The sequence below is a fragment of the Xiphias gladius genome, chromosome 15 (genome assembly GCF_016859285.1).
Source record: "Xiphias gladius isolate SHS-SW01 ecotype Sanya breed wild chromosome 15, ASM1685928v1, whole genome shotgun sequence".
In the NCBI taxonomy this organism is placed as follows: Eukaryota; Metazoa; Chordata; class Actinopteri; order Istiophoriformes; family Xiphiidae; genus Xiphias; species Xiphias gladius.
The window spans coordinates 23,015,087-23,033,743 of record NC_053414.1 but is presented as its reverse complement, the minus strand read 5'-3'; the positions used below and the strand labels follow the sequence as shown (position 1 = coordinate 23,033,743).

The 18,657-nt window shown below is 38.2% G+C and overlaps 1 protein-coding gene across 2 annotated transcripts in view; it reads right to left on the bottom strand.

Annotated features, from left to right (window-relative positions):
* Positions 1-581: 581 nt before the first annotated feature.
* The window catches only part of cusr (Copper-only SOD repeat protein), an 18,811-nt gene continuing 735 nt past the window's right edge, over positions 582-18,657 (bottom strand). Inside the window, exons 1-10 of one of the 2 annotated variants that reach the window (XM_040145040.1) lie at positions 14,374-14,427; positions 9,722-11,804; positions 9,077-9,176; positions 7,354-7,431; positions 5,912-6,016; positions 4,915-5,047; positions 4,610-4,724; positions 2,895-3,019; positions 1,521-1,601; positions 582-1,046 (exon numbers count right to left, since the gene is read on the bottom strand). In XM_040145040.1, the coding sequence (XP_040000974.1) occupies positions 955-1,046; positions 1,521-1,601; positions 2,895-3,019; positions 4,610-4,724; positions 4,915-5,047; positions 5,912-6,016; positions 7,354-7,431; positions 9,077-9,176; positions 9,722-11,804; positions 14,374-14,413 (2,952 nt within the window). In that variant the 5' untranslated portion in view covers positions 14,414-14,427 and the 3' untranslated portion in view covers positions 582-954. Of the gene's footprint in view, positions 1,047-1,520; positions 1,602-2,894; positions 3,020-4,609; positions 4,725-4,914; positions 5,048-5,911; positions 6,017-7,353; positions 7,432-9,076; positions 9,177-9,721; positions 11,805-14,373; positions 14,428-18,657 lie in introns of those variants that run through there. The other variant, XM_040145037.1, reaches the window with a different exon arrangement.

The following is an 18,657-nucleotide window of genomic DNA, read 5'->3' as shown; positions in this document are numbered from 1 at the left end:
TATGTTTTAATTAATAGTTTTATTATATAAATAAATAAATAATGCTTTATTGATTGGTTTTTGCCACAATCCACTGTAATTTGTTGGAAATGATAATGAGTTGTAAATAAATGGATTTTGGTCCAGATGCTCTGCAGCACTTTTTCCAAAACATCAAAGGTCAAACAGTCTATTGGAACAGTCTACCTAAAGAACTAAGGAGCCAGAAAGACCAAGCAAGGGTCCTGCTGGAGGAAGATGAACAATAGCAAGGTAGATTTTGGCAGCCAACAATGTAAGGGCTCACAACTGGTCTATACAGCATTAGAAAATGGTTTAGGAACCATTAATAAAGTCATTAGTTACAACTCACAAACCCCTTTAAAGGATGCCATTCTAGGGGGGGATCAACGTTTTATATGAATGATGCTCCTCTCTTAAGATACATCACAGGATTACTGCCCTGCTATATTTACTAGTGCTGAGATGTTTCGGGATTTAAAGCAAGGAAAACATCACAGTGATTGTTGGCACAAGGCATAGAAACATTATTGTATTTTATATAAAATTTTTCATATATTTACACAAAATTTGACATGGATTTATGGATAGTGCATACATAAAGAAAAAGTCTGGAAAGCTGAAATTAGAATGCATTTACTCCACTCCAATAAAATATGAGCTATATCTGTTGTGAAAAACCCGAAGCTTTTTTAAAAGTTACACTGAACAGTTAAGGAACAGCTTGTTGCTTAGAATGGTTATTACAAAAATTAAATGTAAAATGGCAAGATCCTTATTTGATTGCAAAATTTGTACAAAGAGACAGTTATTATTTGTTTGATAATTAATATCCATAATTAAACCATTATTTGATCGGCTAGATTTCATATTTCACATCACATAGTCACAGTTTTACAGTATGAGGGTCCATGTATCCCCCCTGACAATGCATGGCGTGTCTGAATCTCTGAGTTATAAAAAAGACGAAGATGGCAGCAGGCAGGCAGCAGCAAACATCAAGCCAAGAAGAAAGCTTCCTGCCACCAGCGGCATACCCGCACTTCCTGAGGAGAAATCAGAAAGGTGTCCAGAGGTTACTCAAACAAGAAATTAAATATTGAAAGAGGCTATGACTCTGTCTGTTATTTTGTACTCGGAGCTCGTCTTATTATAATCAATTTTCATCCGTACATTTACTGAAGTTCAGCTCTAGCATGTGTTTACTGTAATTTTTTACCAGTCTGAAACTAATCTGGAGTAAATTACCTATACCATTTTGGTAAATGTGGAAAATCTGGCCAGTCAGATAAAGACCTTGCACAAGATGGATGGATGTTGTGCTCTATCTCCCTCAAATATTTGTTGAACAGGAAATGTTAGTTTCAAGAGTCGGTTGTATTCACAAATACAAGTTAAACTGTCCAAGAAAGTAGGAGTTCAGTTGTTTTTTTTTAAATACATTAACAATTTCACATTCTCATTATGGAGCTAAAGTGCAGTTTAAACTTCTGTATGATTACTGTATGGAGCATACTTACTTGTACATGAATCAGACTCTCTGAACATGCCCATCTTCTCACTGGTTTTGACAGATTTCAGAAGTTCTTTGCTGATATCCCCTTTAAGATACAGACAATGTGCAATTCTCAATTACACGTAGACTAAGGCAGTCCGAGACACAACTGCAGATTTCTTATACTTTATAATAACTGTAGCTGAGTCTAAAAGCAGTTATGGACTTGCTTTTCCATCACTATGTCAGATGATGATATATCAGAAGTTCTGCAGAGCATATCTAATGTGTCAGGAAAAAAAAAACCCAAATAACTTGTCCTGTATATGTGTAAGTCCTGTATGTGTGATTGCCTTTCAGGTACTTTTGCTTCAGAAAAATCATTGCCACCAATTCTCATAAAAAGAGGCAGTGCTTGAGCTGTTAATTAGTTTAGTTTTCATCACACACTCTCTGCTATATGCTCTCTGCAAACTCTCGGGTCTGCGTCGTTCTACTGTATTACTGTCATGCACGCAGTCACAGTAAAGGAGGCCTTCTCGGGAATGATCACAATAGTAAACTCTTCACCTTGTGGGAGACTTCTGAGGGCATAAATGCCCATCCTGTGCTATACTGTGTGAAACCCCTGTACAGATACTTCTCTGTTCCCCCCTGGGATAGAGGAAGGGACAGAAAATGAGACACAAAGACACTCAACTCCAGTGTCAAGTTACTGGGCAATTTTTCAGGTTTTCTAAAGATTGTCAATGCCCATAATTGTTCATTGTCCTGATGAACACAGCCACTCTGGGCACACTGCTTGCCCAGATAGCTCCTGGAGGCCTAAAGTATCTATAAAGCATTTATAGTCACATGTTGTACATACAGTCCGATAGATTCGTATGATATCACACACAAAAAACCGATAGATTCGTATGATATCACACACAAAAAACCTTTACAGTACCTACTAGTCCTGGCTGTAATGCAGACATTATCAGTATGATGCACTTCCTCTGGTAAATCATCTATTTTTCCTTTTTCCATATGCAAATTTCTTTTTGATCTCAATGATCAAAAGTAATGATAAACTAATATGATCTTAATGATAAATATTCCAATGAGACTGATTTTTTTTTTTCAGAATTGGCACTCCCATGTCCTCATTAACCTTACAGAGAGGACAGCCTGTTGTTTCTAGAGATACAAAATATCCTCAAAGTACAGAAGTAAGGTTAGTCAGTGCATACTTTCAAGGGAAAGCCACCTAACCAAAGTCAATGCCACCTACTTTTTTTTGTTTTTTGTTGCAAAGCTGTGCTGTGTAAAAATGTCACACAATTGCCCTTTTATTGCAAATTAGACACACTGGTGTGTTGAAAGGGGGAAATCCTTTTTTAGAGTGTTCCTGCCTTACCAGATACCATGAAGCTGACTCGCTGGCACCTTCCACCTGCTGCAGAGAGGGGAGAGCTGGGCAGGATGGTGACTCTTGCTATTTCCAACTGCAGGACATCTGCTACCCTCCTACGGAAGTCATATCTGGACAAAAATAAATGAAGTTGTCACATAATATAATATTTACCTGGAGAAACTAGGAAATACGTCGTTTTCATTGTATTTCCTCCGATCAGATCCAGATCTGATCAAACGAAGGTGTTTAGTGCTCATCAGTAATTATAATGACTCCTTGCTAACATTTAATACGTAAGGTATGAAACACATTCTTATATGATGGGTTACTAATACATGAGTCATGTTTTAATGGTCGATGTATCATGAATTTCTGTTGCTCACCATTAAGACATAATGACGTCAGTCTGAGTTCATGTGAATAGTTAAAGTGTAATGGAATGTCAGTAAATGAATGTGAACCCAAGCCACCAAATTAGCTGGAATCCAGTTATGTAGTAAAAGGGCGTTTCAGACCAATGCATTTGATCAGCATATTTGAAAGCAGAACAGTACCTCTTCTCAAAGAAATACGAATCTTTTAGTCTCACATAAAATAATGCGATAACTGAAAAATGCAACGTTCACAATTAGTGACTCTGTGATGAGGAAAAAGTTACATCCTTATCTTGGATTGTTTCATTACCTATAACACATAATGACATGAGTAACACTGAGATTAAATTAAAACATTAAATTATTGATTATCAACATGCTATGCAGATATGTATCTACACACTGGATGTGTTTTGTTATCAAACAGAATTTTGTTTGAACTGAGCAGTAGACTTATTGTGTGGTTGCCAGGAGTGGTTACAAATTGCGCCACTTTCCTGAATGATTCAGATATTTTATGATCAGTCTTGACAGAAAAAATTTCTTGCTTGACAAATTCCAAACAAGTGTTGGACTTTGACCTTCTTTTTGACTTTCTCTTGAACTACAGACGAAATAAAATAGAGACGTTCTGTTACAAGACACTCACCTTTCAATTTTCTTTGGAGTAGATCAGTGCTAACCTCCTAAATGATAGAGAGTCAAGCCAGGCAACTCTGAATTAAAGGACTTTAAGCAGGTTTTGCAGTTTACAGACCTCAGTCGAAATAAACAGTACACAAATCTGGCACGCACATACTTGTGTATGGTATATTTTAACACTTAAACTGTGTTTTAAGGTTGATCATCACTGATCATTTTATTCTGTGTGCCATGAAGGTTAATTGTACAAAATTATAACAAAAAAATGCTAACCAGATTACACTTTTCCTACTTCCCTGTTATGTCCACATGTTGAGTGTATGCTCTAAGTCTTCACATAGCACATTTTATGCAGGAAATGTATCACAAAGAAAAAAGAGAACTTCAAACTTTTAAAAATGTAGAGGCCAACATTACATTCGTAATGAAAAATGTGCTTCACCTAAGATTTTACTCCACAAAAGAATCAAAATAAAAGGAATTAAATTATTAAATAATTCTAAGAAATAGTTAGAAATACCAATTAGTTTACTCAAATGAGTGTACGAGTCATTGAGGTCATGCAGTCATGCCAGTAGAAACTATTGTGCATGTCTCCAAACTACTCTTTCCAATCAGAGTCAAAAAGTCAAAGGTGAGATTCATCACCGAATTTTCATGAAAGAGTATCAATAATTCAGCATGACTTTTTGTTACACTCACCTGCTGAAGTTAGTCACACTGAGAAAGGTCTGCTCCGCTGCAGGGGATTCTGGGAGGATGTCTGTACATGCAATGATGCTGTCTCCATTCTTCAGCACTAGAGATCTGTGGACCACTAAAAACACAAAGAAACATTAACTACCTCTGTTCTTTTAATATTATGATATTCAGCAAAATTGATAAACCCATTTTTTCAGGTTAGATCTCCTGAACTAGCATTGCTGGTAAAGAAGAACTTTTTTTAACACAGCCAAATGCACACATTTATTATCATTTCACTTGAAACAGCTCTGTCAGTGTGGTACCTGTGTTGTCCCCAGAGAGCTGGATGATACTGTCAGTGTAAAGCTGACCCTCAGTCAGACTGACTGGGCCTTGTCTTGCCGATATCTCCCCCACCACACAGTTCAGAGGGTTTTCTAATGAACACCTGGCGTTCTGAAGGGGTAGGAGAAAAAAGGAAGCACATTTCACATCAAACACAAAAGAGACAGTTTGGCACAATAATTGCGGCTGGATATGCATGTTTTGTGACATTTTATCAAAATGTTTCTGTTGTAAATTATACACTTTCTTCTTTTCACTGCTTGAAAAGTTTCTCCTATTGTACACATGTATTTAAGGCGCAAATACAAATTTCCTCGTAACATCTTAATGTATTAATTATTAACAGAAATAAATAAATATTTGCTCTGAAAATGGAGAAGCTCTTATTTTCTGACTCAGGCTTTTAATTTATAAATCACATAATCAATTGAGAAAGCCCTTGAAAGTGCATGTAATTTCACAAATTACAGTACCATGAGAGTGTAACATGCACTGCTAAATAACCATATTTCTGTAAGGGATATCTATTAAGCAGTTCACTCAGATAGCAGGCTGATGCTGGCATTATGTAAGCAGTTAATATGATTTCATTTTAGTTGCTTTAATGGTGGATCTGCTGGTGTCTTCATATAAAGTCTTTAATGTAAACCAGATTTTCTGTCATAAGGAGCTGCTATCAAATTTTAGTTCCTTGCATGTAGAAAATTTAGTTTAGGATCACCAGAGCAAATATCTGGGTATACAAAAACTAAATACTTATAATAATTAAATATCAACAGTAAGCAGCTCTGCATGAAGTCTCATAGCATAAAACTAAAGATGCCCTAAAGTTTCCAGAATAATAAGTGGCAAGAAACAAGCACAGTGATTTAGATTTACACTGCTGATTTAGCAGCTTCAGTAGTAAAGTACTATCATCAGCCTTCCACAACAGTGAACTTCCAGAATCAGGAAGAGAAGAAAGCCTGGGCTCACCATTGATGTCATGTTGAAGGGATTGTACGTGTCTCCTACAACGTTGCACTGGCGGTTGCTGGCGTCCACACGGTTGTGTGTGATGAACAAGGATGCCACAGTTGTCTGCAGGAATGGGTAAAAAAAAATTTTTGTTTGTTTTTTTGGTTTCTTAATGCATACATAGCAATGGATTTCAGACACACATTTATAATCTGTTGTTAATCCGGCTGTCGTCAAAGGCAAGGAAATTAATTTACTGGACACACATATAAATATCTGGGAACTTCAATCGACCTGCACCATATTATTTATCAGATTACAGGGCGCTGGCTATATCCAAAATTTTGTCTAAGTGAGTGCCTCTTTCAGTTGATTCAGCTCCATACTGCAACTTAGGGAAGCAACTTCTGAGTATGTCTGCAAAATTAAACTGAACATCATAAAACCCAACCCTGGTACTATCAATGCGGATCTCTGTGGGTGCTAAATTAATTCCACCTGGCACTGGATGTTAGTGCTCACTTTGTGGGGAATGTATTTTCATATACTACTGAATATGATCATTATTTTTATATACTGCTGATTAGGATCATTTATTTTTTTTAATTTTAGATGTGTTCAGTAAGTTACTATTAAAAACAGAATCTGAGAATCAAAAGTGTTGAATAAGAGAAGGATGGAGGAATGATAAAGGAAAGTGCTTGCTTTGAAATATTATGGTGTATGCATTCAAGTGGTAAAGTTTATTTTTTTTATTACGTTACGAATGTTTCAGAATATAATGGTGTATGAAATCAAGGAATACAAAATCCTTTTGAGGTCCAACTGCCGTGAAGATAGCAGCTCCTGAGGAATGTAGACACCCTTAATTTTCAGAGAGTCACTAATCATGACGAGAAACTCCCACAAAGATGAAACAGTGTCACAGTTAAAGTCAGACGTAGGAGGTGTGATGATGGGAGTGTACTTACAACTAGGCCCACAGGAGGAGGAGAGAGTAATGATATAAAAATGAATGCTTAACTGAGACAGTCCAGTTTCTTTCGGGACCAGCCTTGTTTATTGTATTATGTTTCAATATACAATAAAATCTACTTCACATTGAACTCTGAAAATGGTATAGTGTATTATTGAAGACTATGAATCATATGGAAGAGAATCTGAATCCATCCGGCCCTGGTTAAATTTTTTTGTCCTGCGACTTCCTAATCACTTTCCATGTCATTGTCCATTTCACTATTCTACCTGGTGCGGTTTTAAGTGTCTCACCTATCTCATAACTTTTCCTTGAAGGTTTCATTTCCAAGTTTTTCTGTTAAAGGGTTTAAGACTGTTGGTGCTACAAGGAAATGCATTTAGGTTTGTATTGGATTGTTGAAAATGTCTATCTGGTTTGGATTTTTGTTCATGTTTTAGTTGCATTTGTGTTTTATATGTACACTATATGACTCTGTACTTACATTTTGTTTTGCTGATGATTGAAGTGCCACCTCCAGTGTGATATCACTGCTACTCCCATCAGGAAACATCTGCTGGTGCTAGGAGTGAGAAAAATCAAAATGTCCAATATTAGTAGACATTTAGAAAGACTAAACTAAATGTGTACCGGCTTACTCCCATAGTAAACAGTTCAACCAGAACTGGGTGCTTTCTTTGCTGAAATATAAAGGCAGTTAATATACAGACCAGAGGGTATTTATGGATATTGCATACTTTCAGCATTCTTACACTCACTCTGTGACTTTCTGATGAATCTGATTGAGCAAAATTAGAAAATTAAGTTTAAAGGAACACATTTATTCAAAAGACTATAATTTTTTCCTCAATAGTATGGCCTCTTTGGAGATAATGTATCCTGGGCTCTTATCCATAGATGTAGTACAGAGCTCAGTATGGGGCCTCTGGAGGGTGGCTGACAGGGACAGCTGTTCCCTTGGTGAGCTTTCTAGCTCGGGGGGCCTGTAGGTTTCACTAGCCATGGCAGACGCATGCTAAGCTAAGCTACTGATCTCTCCCTGCTTCCTGTAGCTCTATGTTGCAAGCCGCCACAGGCATAATGAATTCACTGTCTGTCCAGCACAGCAGAAATACTCTGTCATGTTTTTGTGGCAGCTTTGCTCCTAATAAGTTAGCGAGAAAGAAAACCTTGTATGTGTTCTGTGAAATCGTATAACTTAGCTTCTGGGGAAAGGCTGAGCTGGGTGATTTTTCACTTGAATTGATGATTGCATTGTCGTCAACAATTTCTAATCTTACGAACTGAGACAATACTTTCAAAATCAATCTCAGTGTCAAAAATGGACTGTCATGAAGATACAAAGGATGAGTTGATATTTTACGTGCCTAAATATCATAGTAGTGCCATTTTCAGTGCATAGAACAACTTATCTCTGCCTGCACATAGGCAATAAATCCCATTTCAATTCAGGCCACAAACAAATACAGACACATTAATGGAATTTTAACACATACCACCTGTTCACAAAGCCTCTGAAGAGGCAAGGGGAAACAAGCATTGTCGGCAGAAACAGAAATACTGCTTTCCCCCCCTTTTTCATGTGTCAGTGTAGCAAAATCACCACTGTTTTTCTCACTTCTATAAAATACATGTTGACATTTTTCACCATGGCAACGTTTAGCAATCTGAACTTGTGAAATAAAAGTTGGGCAGCTGGGTTAAGATGAGAACAGCGGTTGTCTGTCTTTAAGGTGAACTCCACCTATTTTAAACATCAAACTCTGTTTACAGGTGTTGCGGATTACTACTGCATTTGTGAAAAAGTTGTATAAAGCCTTCTGCTTTATGTGTCACTGGCATACCACACCCAAAACCTTGACCAAACTGTCGGTGGTGAAGTTGCATTGTGGGTAATGTTAGCTATCATGAGTCTGACAATGTTATGAGTGCATTGCTTAGTCAGTGGTGTAAACTGTTTGCACATTATCAATCACACTTAAAAGTGACATTTTAAATATTTAATGTTCGTACATAACTTGGAGATCATTTTGTGTAGTTAGTTTTTATCAGTCACAGGGGCATGGAGAATTTAATTTAATATGGTGTGTGCTGGAAAAAACAGAAAAATTATCAAAAATACTGATGCACTGTATATTATAATTTAAATGTAAATGTACAGTATATGTTGCCATTAGTGGAAAAGACTAGCCGTTGTTGTTTCTTACCAGTCGGATTGTCCCAGTCACTGTACCATTGAAAACAGCCTTCGCAATAGCCCATTGTCCATCTGCATCTCTGTCAGCTGAGATGTCAGCACACCTCATTCTGCAGAGGAAACGAAAGACACAAAAACACAAACAAGATGAGCAAAACATATCAAAATCCTGCAGGGTTAACCTTGAGGATTTTTTACTTCACAATATTTTGTTGAGTCATGCGTAATGAATGAGGCAGCTTATCTAACATGAGGGGGATGTGACTCAATGTCTGTGACATCTTATACCTATAATTGCCCTCATTAGACTCACCAAGTCTGCTACTGTGCTAGTGGGCCGCTCAGGGTGGTGAAGTTCGAATGTTGGTTAGAATTGATACCATATTCTGTAGGCTGTTTCTGTATCTTATATAATGCTAAGACAATGACAACTACTTCTCTTTTTTTTGCAACAAAAACCAAAGCATTCATGTTCTAAGAAAAGTCTCGTCAGTGGCTAAAGCAAGGTAGTTACAATGCTCACCATTTCTTCTTCAGTTATAGGAACCTGTGGTCATCCTTTATATGAAATATCTCCCCAAACTTTCTTCTCTGCTTTGCTTTTGACCCTCTCTGTTGGTTTCTATTTCTCTATTAAGCACAAACAGGTTCTCACCTTGATCCATTGGCGTAGTGAACAACCAGTGACCTTCCCACTATGTTGTAGGGTCCAGTTAATGGCATATTAGGGTCCATGTACAGAGCCTCAGATTTGTTGAGGCCATTCAGCATTCCAAACTTCCCACTGATGTCTCCAATCTCATACTGGTCCACAGTGCCAGCTCCCGGTGTGGGAGAGTTAGATACGTTCCAGGCTAATGGGTTGAAGTGGCCCATGATGTTTGCGTTTGAGCAGGGATCTACACTGCCCCGTTTGATGGGCAGTATGTGAACATGGTAACCCCCAGCTAAGGAGTTCAGGTTCATCAAGGATATGTTTATAGTTGTGGGGCCTTGTGGGACAGCCTGGGAGAACCACATCTGGCCGCTGGAAATCCCAGGGCCAAACCAGCTACCTAAGCTAGCTTTTGGGACCCGCACCATTGTAATGTTGGCACAAGCAATCCTTGGCCCCCCTCTTTCTGCTTGATGGATGACCACAGAACGACCAGTAATGCCTGACACAGGCAGCCAGGAAGTGACATCAGTGAAGAAGTTTTTTGCTTCTACTGCGCCCAATCTGGTGCCGAGGTTGATGGTGCTGTGTTTCCTGGACAGGTCTCCCACTTCACAGGATAAGGGACTGGATGGGGCACACTGGAGGGCATAGCTGCTGTCTCCTGTGTTGATGTTAAAGGGGTTCCAGTGTCCACCTGTCGTGCTGCAGCGCCTTTTATCATCATCCCTCTCTGAGCTGATGGGGTAGGTGTGAACATGCCAGTTGTGATTTCTGGTTGTTGTCATTGTGGGATTTCCATAAGACAAATCCATGAAGATGGATACGTCAGACAAAGGGTTGTTTTTCAGCTGGGTGAACCAGATCTCACCAACCACAGGGCTCTGAAATCTGGCTTTGGCAACGATCATTTCACCTGGATAGCTGATGCTCGCGCAAACATACCTGGCACTGTCTGTTTGGTGAATCACAACCGAGCGACCTACGATACTGTTCTGTCCAAACAGAGGGAGGTTGAAGTCCTTGAACACTATATCCACCTCATTTTTACCTGCGAGGGACATATGCTTGGCGCTTAGGTCACCGATCTCATACCTGTCATGTGTTGAACCAGGGACTTTCGGGTACGTTGGGTCACTGGTGTTGACTTTGAATGGGTTCCAGTGGCCACCCACATTGTCATTTGAACACAGGCTTGATGAAGGAGACCGGACTGAAGGGACAGGAAAATGGTGGACATGGTAAGGGCCAACTCTGCTCTGTAAGTTAGTTAGATTCACCCTCAACTCTGTGACATCAAACGGGGAAGCCTGACGGAAGCTGAAATATCCTTTGATCCCTCTCATATTAACAACAGCAGTCACCTGTTTCCCTGGGACATTATAAATCTGAGCACACTTGTAACTTGACCCCATCCGGAAGAGAAGAAAGCCAGTGCTGATGCTGAAGCTGGTCTGGTTCAGACGGGACTTCTCAGGTTGCGAAGGGGTTCCAACCTTCACTACACCCAAATTTGTCAAAGCCGAAGTGTCTAAGCTTCCAAGTAGAACATTACAGCTTGCAGCGGTGCTCGTAGATCCAAAGAGAGTTATATTGGTTTGTGAGGCATTAACCTGACCAATTGTAACAAGGTCTGCAAGAAGCCTGGGATTACTCTCTCCTGTGTTGAGGCGGATGTAAACGTTACCAGCGATAGGTCCGGTGAACCTGACCTGACGAGTCAAGAGTGTTTGACCTCGACTTACAACTGTGCACACTTTAGTGCCATTACATGTCTGCAAAGTCAGGGAGTAGTCATCCAGGTTTGGACTTTGTTCAAAGAGCTTTGACACATCAGTGGTGGAGTTTGAGGCAGGATCAGCCGTGAAGGCAAAAACGCTGGAGCCAATATTTGCTTCTGAACAAGGTTGAGCATAATGGCCATACATGACGGGGAACTCACTAAGGGAAAAGTTAAGTGGACCACAGGATCCAGTGCCAGACACAGTGACAATGGCTGTCAGTGAGGAGGAGTCAAACTGCACCTGCCCTGTGACTCCTCCCATGTTCAGAGGCGCCACAAACTCAGCACAGGAAATGGAATCTGAAAAGGACAATGAGGTGGAAGTGATGATAGTAGTGTGCGTTCCCACACTTGTTAATGCACAACCCACCTCATCAAACAGACAGTTGATACGGGATGATCCTGTAAATCCCTAAATTATGTTTTTGATTCTTCAATTGCCAATTTTTAAATAATGATAGGTTAATATCGGTACACATTATAATTATTTTCTAGTTAAGAATTCCTTAAAATACCTCTACTTCTTCTCTCTCATGCATATATTGTTCATGTCATACGATTAATAACCAACAAAACTCCAACCTACTACACTGAAAACTCCATTGTGTCTAGTGTGTTTGTGCTGGAGGCGTCAAGTTTTCACACCACCCATGTATAATTTGAATATTGGACCATGACTGGCTTCCAGACTAGTTGTGATGTCACAAAAAGTCTCCAGATTTAAACTAAGCATGGATAAACTTTCCTAATTCACATTAATGTGAAAACAACGTTCTAATTTCAAACTATGAAGGTAAAATATCCAAAAAACAATAAGTAAAACACATTTTTGAACGAAGGGTACTTTAGTGGTCACGTTCATTAACATGGACTCTAGTTCTCCAGAGTTAAAACTGAATTTGCATATGCATGCACCACCTCGACCTCAACACCACATATACTTTTCGCCACAATACATAAATGTCCCACTCTGTCCTCCTTCGGCAGTGGATGTAAATTGAATCATCCAATATAAATTTCTTTCTGCTGGATTTTCCTGTGTTTCCACTCTCACAGAATCATACACGCACACAAACACACACAGCATTACACGTACAAGTCTTTTTCAGTTCCTTGTAAATATTCTAAAATAATTAAAAGCCAATGAGTTGATGTCTATCTTTTTTTTCATGGCTCTTTTTTTTAATAGTCTGTTTACACTGATCAGCCAAACCATTAAAACAGGTAACTGGTTTTAATGTTCTGCCTGATCGGTTTATATCCATGGCCTTTTTCGACAGAGTTCATTCTGAAGCATCAGTAATGGGATTTAAAATGTATTTTGTAGTTTCAATTATCCTACATGTCTTCATGTCTTTATTAGGGAAAAAAAATATACCGTTCAGCCACAACATTAAACCGGTTTTTATGCTGTTGCTGATCGGTGTATTAGATTCCTTGTTGAGTCATTTGTAATTTCACCCTGTTGAGTCTCATTATTGTTCTTCCTGAAGCAGTAACCTTATTTCTCCTCAGGGTCAATTGAAATTACTAAAAAGAACAAGAAAAGGCAAGATTTTCTGAAAATAATATATGTGTGCTTTTTGCTGAAAATTGGCAGTTCAAACATATGAAGTATAGCTGAAGTTGAAGAGATGGTCAAAGTAATGTGATGACACGCACACTATACTGTATGTCTGAGCACATGCCTAATACACAACAATGGGAAAAACAGGGTCTGCAATTAACATAAGACTGAAATTGTAATTACTGAAGACCTATTAAATCTTATGAAAAAGCACAAAAGGTAGAAACTCGTTTAAAGTTTGAATGATTTTTGAGAGAGTTTAAATAAGTTTGAAAAGGTTCAAAAGTAATTGAAAAGGTTCAAAGATGGGTGGACTTTTTGAATTAAGTTTCCATATGAGGAAATAAGAACCCCTTTGAAAAGTTTTCAGGAGATGAAGTTGAAGAATATTAAGAAAAAACAAAAACACATTCAAGGGTGTGTGTTTCTGAGGGGCATGTGAAACAGGTGTAATAAATTTGTGCACAAACTTATTACACCTGTTTCAATAAGCATTTTAATGGTTATTTGCCTGGTTTATTTATGAATGCTTGTGTGCTTAAATTAGTGGCAGCACATTAATGGGAGAGAAAGTTCAGACAATTAAAGGTACATATTTTGAAAATCTATTTACTTCAGAATTATGCCACTTTTACATGGCAAATGCACTCATGATGCAGGTCTACTGAACATGCCGACTTATTCTGTAAGACCGCTGTGACATTTCATCACCATTTAGGGATACATTGTCGCTAAACACACAGACTAATTGCTGTTAATGAATAAAAATATCTTTCCATAAAAGCACTGTATCACTTGCTATGCTGCTTGTTAGCTGAAACAAATAGTTTTTAAATGTAGTTGTACACACATTTAAGTTTCTGTTATCAGTACATTGTTATATATGGTAGCCACTTTCACTTCTTTAATGTTAGTCCAGTCTTTGAATTAAGAGTTAATGGTGGAGTTGCTACTTTCACAATATAACTAAAGCACAGATCTAAAATGATCTTCAGTGACTTTTTGATTTTGAAACTTAAACCTGGTACCAGGAGCAATTCAACACGCCTTGTGACAGGTTAGTTTCAGGCCCTGAGTTATTGTAGAAACAGAAAAAGAGCAGCTAATGTTACTAACAAACACAACATTAAACTGAACAAAAACTAATCAGTGGGATGACCTGCTGTAAGAAGAAAAAATGCCTATTCTCTGTTGGAACATGGTTTAAAAACCCTGGCATAAACATTACACTGCTGCATACATAAATCATCCATGAACTCCATGTGTCGCTTAAATCAAGGTCAAAGATTGCAAAATACTCACCGAGTACAGAAAACAGCAGGGCAGCTGTCAGAAGGCACATGTTGCAGATGTGTGCAAAACACAGCAAAGAATCAGTGTAATTAAAATTACAACTTCACTGCAGTCATGTAAATGTTGACTGATGCTGTCGGTGAGGGGAAAAAAACAGCTCAGTCACATCATAAGATGTTCAGGAACAGCTAAATTATGTTGTGTGTGTATGTGTGTGTGTCTGAGTGTGCTCTCCTAGAACGTGTCATGTGTGACTGGTTTTCGAATGTGTGCAGCTTCCCTTGTGCCTCTGTTTTTAAGCTGCAGTCTGTCTGTGTCAGCCTGTGATTGGTTAACAGGGCCAGTGTGCCTCATGTATGGAGGTGGGGAGCGAGACAGAATATTTGGCAGCAGCTTGGATGGGTGGAGGTGGCCTGTCCCTGGTGCGGCCATGCTCAGCTCCAGATAAAGTACGGGAAAGAGGAAAGCACTTGTTGATCATAGTGTTGTTCAGGTGTTCCGTCGGGGTCAATCAGCTCAAAATGCACAGGGAACATTGATTGGATGTCCGCAGAGCACCTATTAAACATATTTAATACAGTTATACAGTATATCAATCTTTCGGTCAAGCTTTTTTTTAGAGTAATTTTTGGTGGATTTAGATAAAAGAAAACTGGTTCAGTTGGTTGAATTTAAAGTGAAAGTGAACTGTTCTTCAACATTTGTTAGGAGACTTTATGCTTTGTAAAATAAGATTACACGTAAATACTCTACACTGTTCAGTATAGTATAAGCAGGGCTTAAAATTACCTACCTACACCCGAATGTTGCTAAAGTGCCTTGCTAGTATAACTGTTTAAGTCCAGTGCTTCAATTGCTTCAGCTTTAGCTTTTTTTATTATTCTCCCAATTTTGGTTTGCAAGTAGGCATTAAACACACAGGTCACAGGAACACACTGAGGACAATAAACAGCAGCAATCTATAGCCAAGGACACGGAAGCAACACAAAATATATTCATTTAAAAAATACATAAAAATAAAAATATTAAAATGCAATCAACCTATTAAAAATTACAAACAACAGCCAATCATCTTGTGAAACATACAGATGGGTGTCCTTGGTGGGAATAAAGAGAAATGAGTTGCCCAGTGTCAAGCTTTTAGCCTCACAGTTTCATGTTTTTTCAGCTGGTTGCAATGGAGCTTTGAAAATGATTATGGTGCCAAGATCTACCCTATTTTTGTCTCTTCCTCTCTCTTCTCATAGAATATGCCTCAGCTGTCCTTGTGACAGGGTTGAGGGAAAAAAAGGAGCGAAAATAGGAACTTGTTCCAAGAATAGCAGCACGTTTGCCCATCATTGCGAGCTGTTTGGGGTAGGCCACGTAGCTATTTACACATATTGGAGGGCCGGTGAAGTGGGTCAGGTCCTTGACTTGGCTCGTTTAGACCACTGATTGCGGCAGAAGCTGGAGTCATGATGTGACTGTGTCTCTGTCTCTGCAATTGCACACTAGTTTACCATTTGCACGTTCACACACACATGCAGAAAATAGGCAGTGACTGCTAAAGACTGGGACAAACAGAAAATGAGCAGAGCCTTTATATTGCTAATAGACTTGTTTTCTCAATTAAGTGATCCCCTCCACAGCATTACACAGGGTGATCCCAGGAAAGCTTGAGTGTCTCACAACTTATGGAATACCAACAACGATTTTCTAAAGTACCTTTGAAATTATAATTAAACACTGGAAGAACCAGAATAAAGAAAAACCTTTAAAGATCTGTATCATTTCAATTGACACCAATAACTGTATTTCCCTGCATTTTTAAGTATACATGAATTTTGAAATCATTGTCTTGTAAGAGGAAACAAATAACATTCAGGTCACAATCAGTGCTATCATTTTGTGAAAAACATAAAACAGATCAGTAAGATCAAAGTTTTAAGGAATTTAAATTTTATGACTTGTTTACATGTGGGTATCATTTCACATTGAAAAATATTTTTGAAAAGAATTTCCAGACATTTACTAGAGATTTTTGAAAAAAACTGTCTTTCAAGCAACTGTGATGTTTCCTGTCAAGCTCTCCACTGACTGACACGAAAATGCTCAAAAAAATTGGGTTTTTGCAGGCGACAACCTTTTAATACCACAAAAAAAAAAAAAAAAAAAAAAAATTTTAATAAAAAAAAAAAAAAAAAAAAAAATCAAATATAATGCTTCAATCTTGCGGGTCATACAAGCTAGCAAGAGTTTGTGTGCTTGAGGATAAAAAATTAAGATTGTGTGCCGTGAAGCACGCTGCTTACGGTTGACAACAGGGTGTGATAGAAAATTTTGAAAAGTCTTTTAATGTTACACTAAGAATATATGTCAAACAATGTACTTCATTATCAAGTCCTGGAAGCACAAGGAAACATGCCAAGGTGTCAGGATGTTTGCCAAGGTGCTGAAAAAAAACAAACTGAAAACTAACCATAAATGCAGTCGGATACATGCCATGCAGTAGAAGTATGAAGTAGCATAGATGGAGATACTCAAGTAAAGTACAAGCACCTTAAAATTGTGATTAAATGTAGCACTTGACTAGATTTATTTATGGTTATTGTTATGCGCTTATTTGTCCAAGATTTTCTTTAAATCTGTTGAGGTAGAATCATGCATGCAAGTGCTTACACAAACTACCACATACACAGCAAAACCTCCAATTATGTCAGGCTGACTTCATTAACGTTGTCACAAGAGCAAATCAACCACTCAGGACTCTTTGTACAATGAGCGTCGACACTGAGCTCTCCTCAGTGAATTTCCCTGTCAGTTGTAAATCTTATTTCTCAGAACATACTGTACATAGTACTTTATGAACACCGCAGACATGTCTTTCTTTTGATAGGGCAATATCAAGTCAGACACTGTGAAGGTTTTTTTTGGCATGAATTATTTGGCATTTATTAGCTGGGCGGGGCAGGTTGTTACTAAAATTATGTATCTCTGGATCCTGGTATATCTGGTTCTCCTTTTTCATTTAATTTTTTTCCTCAAATATGAGTCAGCAGTTATAATTCAGTGACACCTATGATCATCAAAGCATATAACCAGATTTGTGGGGGTATGGCCGTTCGATGTTTGAGATGCAGAGATTAGTTCATGTTATGAACCACTGAACCTCTAATCTTCCTGTTTCCCGCTTAACAGGTTATGAAAGACTCTGACTTCACTGTGTCATACCTGTAGTTTGATTTATACGTGCATTGTATAGTTATCTACGGTTTTTACCCAGTGAATATATAATTTTGATAGTAAGAGCTGGCAACAAATGGCTTTAACCAGCTATTTCAATGTTGTATATTAACACGCTGAGTATTTAACATGTAAATGTGTTTCAAATTTAAAAAGTGCACATTTTGCAGCCTAATGCCATATCCAGAAAAGGAATTAAATCAGATCATTTTGATGTTTTATCCCTTAAAGTACAATTTGTTTATACTTTATATTTTATGTTGGTTTTTGTAGATTTTGCATTCACTTCAGTGTACACTGAAAATGAACTTGCGAAGACTTGATACCTACTTGACATAGGTGACTGATCAATGTCAACCTTTAGTCTGAATGATAGCCCAGGAAATCTGTATGAGTGGTCCTTTAGAGTCATTTTAGTTCACAAATTAAATCTATGTTGTGTGTCTAAGTTGCTGTTGGACACTGGCACAGAAACTTTCAGCTTATCTTATGTTTGTCTTGAGACATTAGAAATCATATAGTTTTTCTACCAGTACAGGCTTTTGATATAAATGCTGGATTTGGTCATAAAAGACAATAATTGTACAATTTTTTTTTTTATCTCTGGTGTCAATATGATACACTAAAGACATAATCATTTATTGCATTTCAGTGTAATGCTCTAAAACTGTCAAAAAGTTTCACCTGCTATGCCAAAGTCGAACACACACACACACACACACCCACACCCACACCCACAAACCACACCCACACACGCATACAAACACACTGTGGTATTGTCACAACACACAGTCTGTGACAAATCCCAGTTGGCAGAACTGAACTTAACTGGCTGCTGAATCCTGGTGTTAGTGTGGGTATGTACTGTGCTGTGCTCCTCTGTTGTCTCGTCTCTAACTGGGTCAGCTTGTGTACTAAAGTTCAGCATGCACCGAACTTACCTTTGTGCTTAAAATCTGCTTCACAATTTTGGAAATAGCCATATGAGTATGCGTTCCTTTTAACAGAATGTACTTCAGTCAGAGACACTGGCACAGTTTTTACCCCACAATCACAGCTTTCCACCAT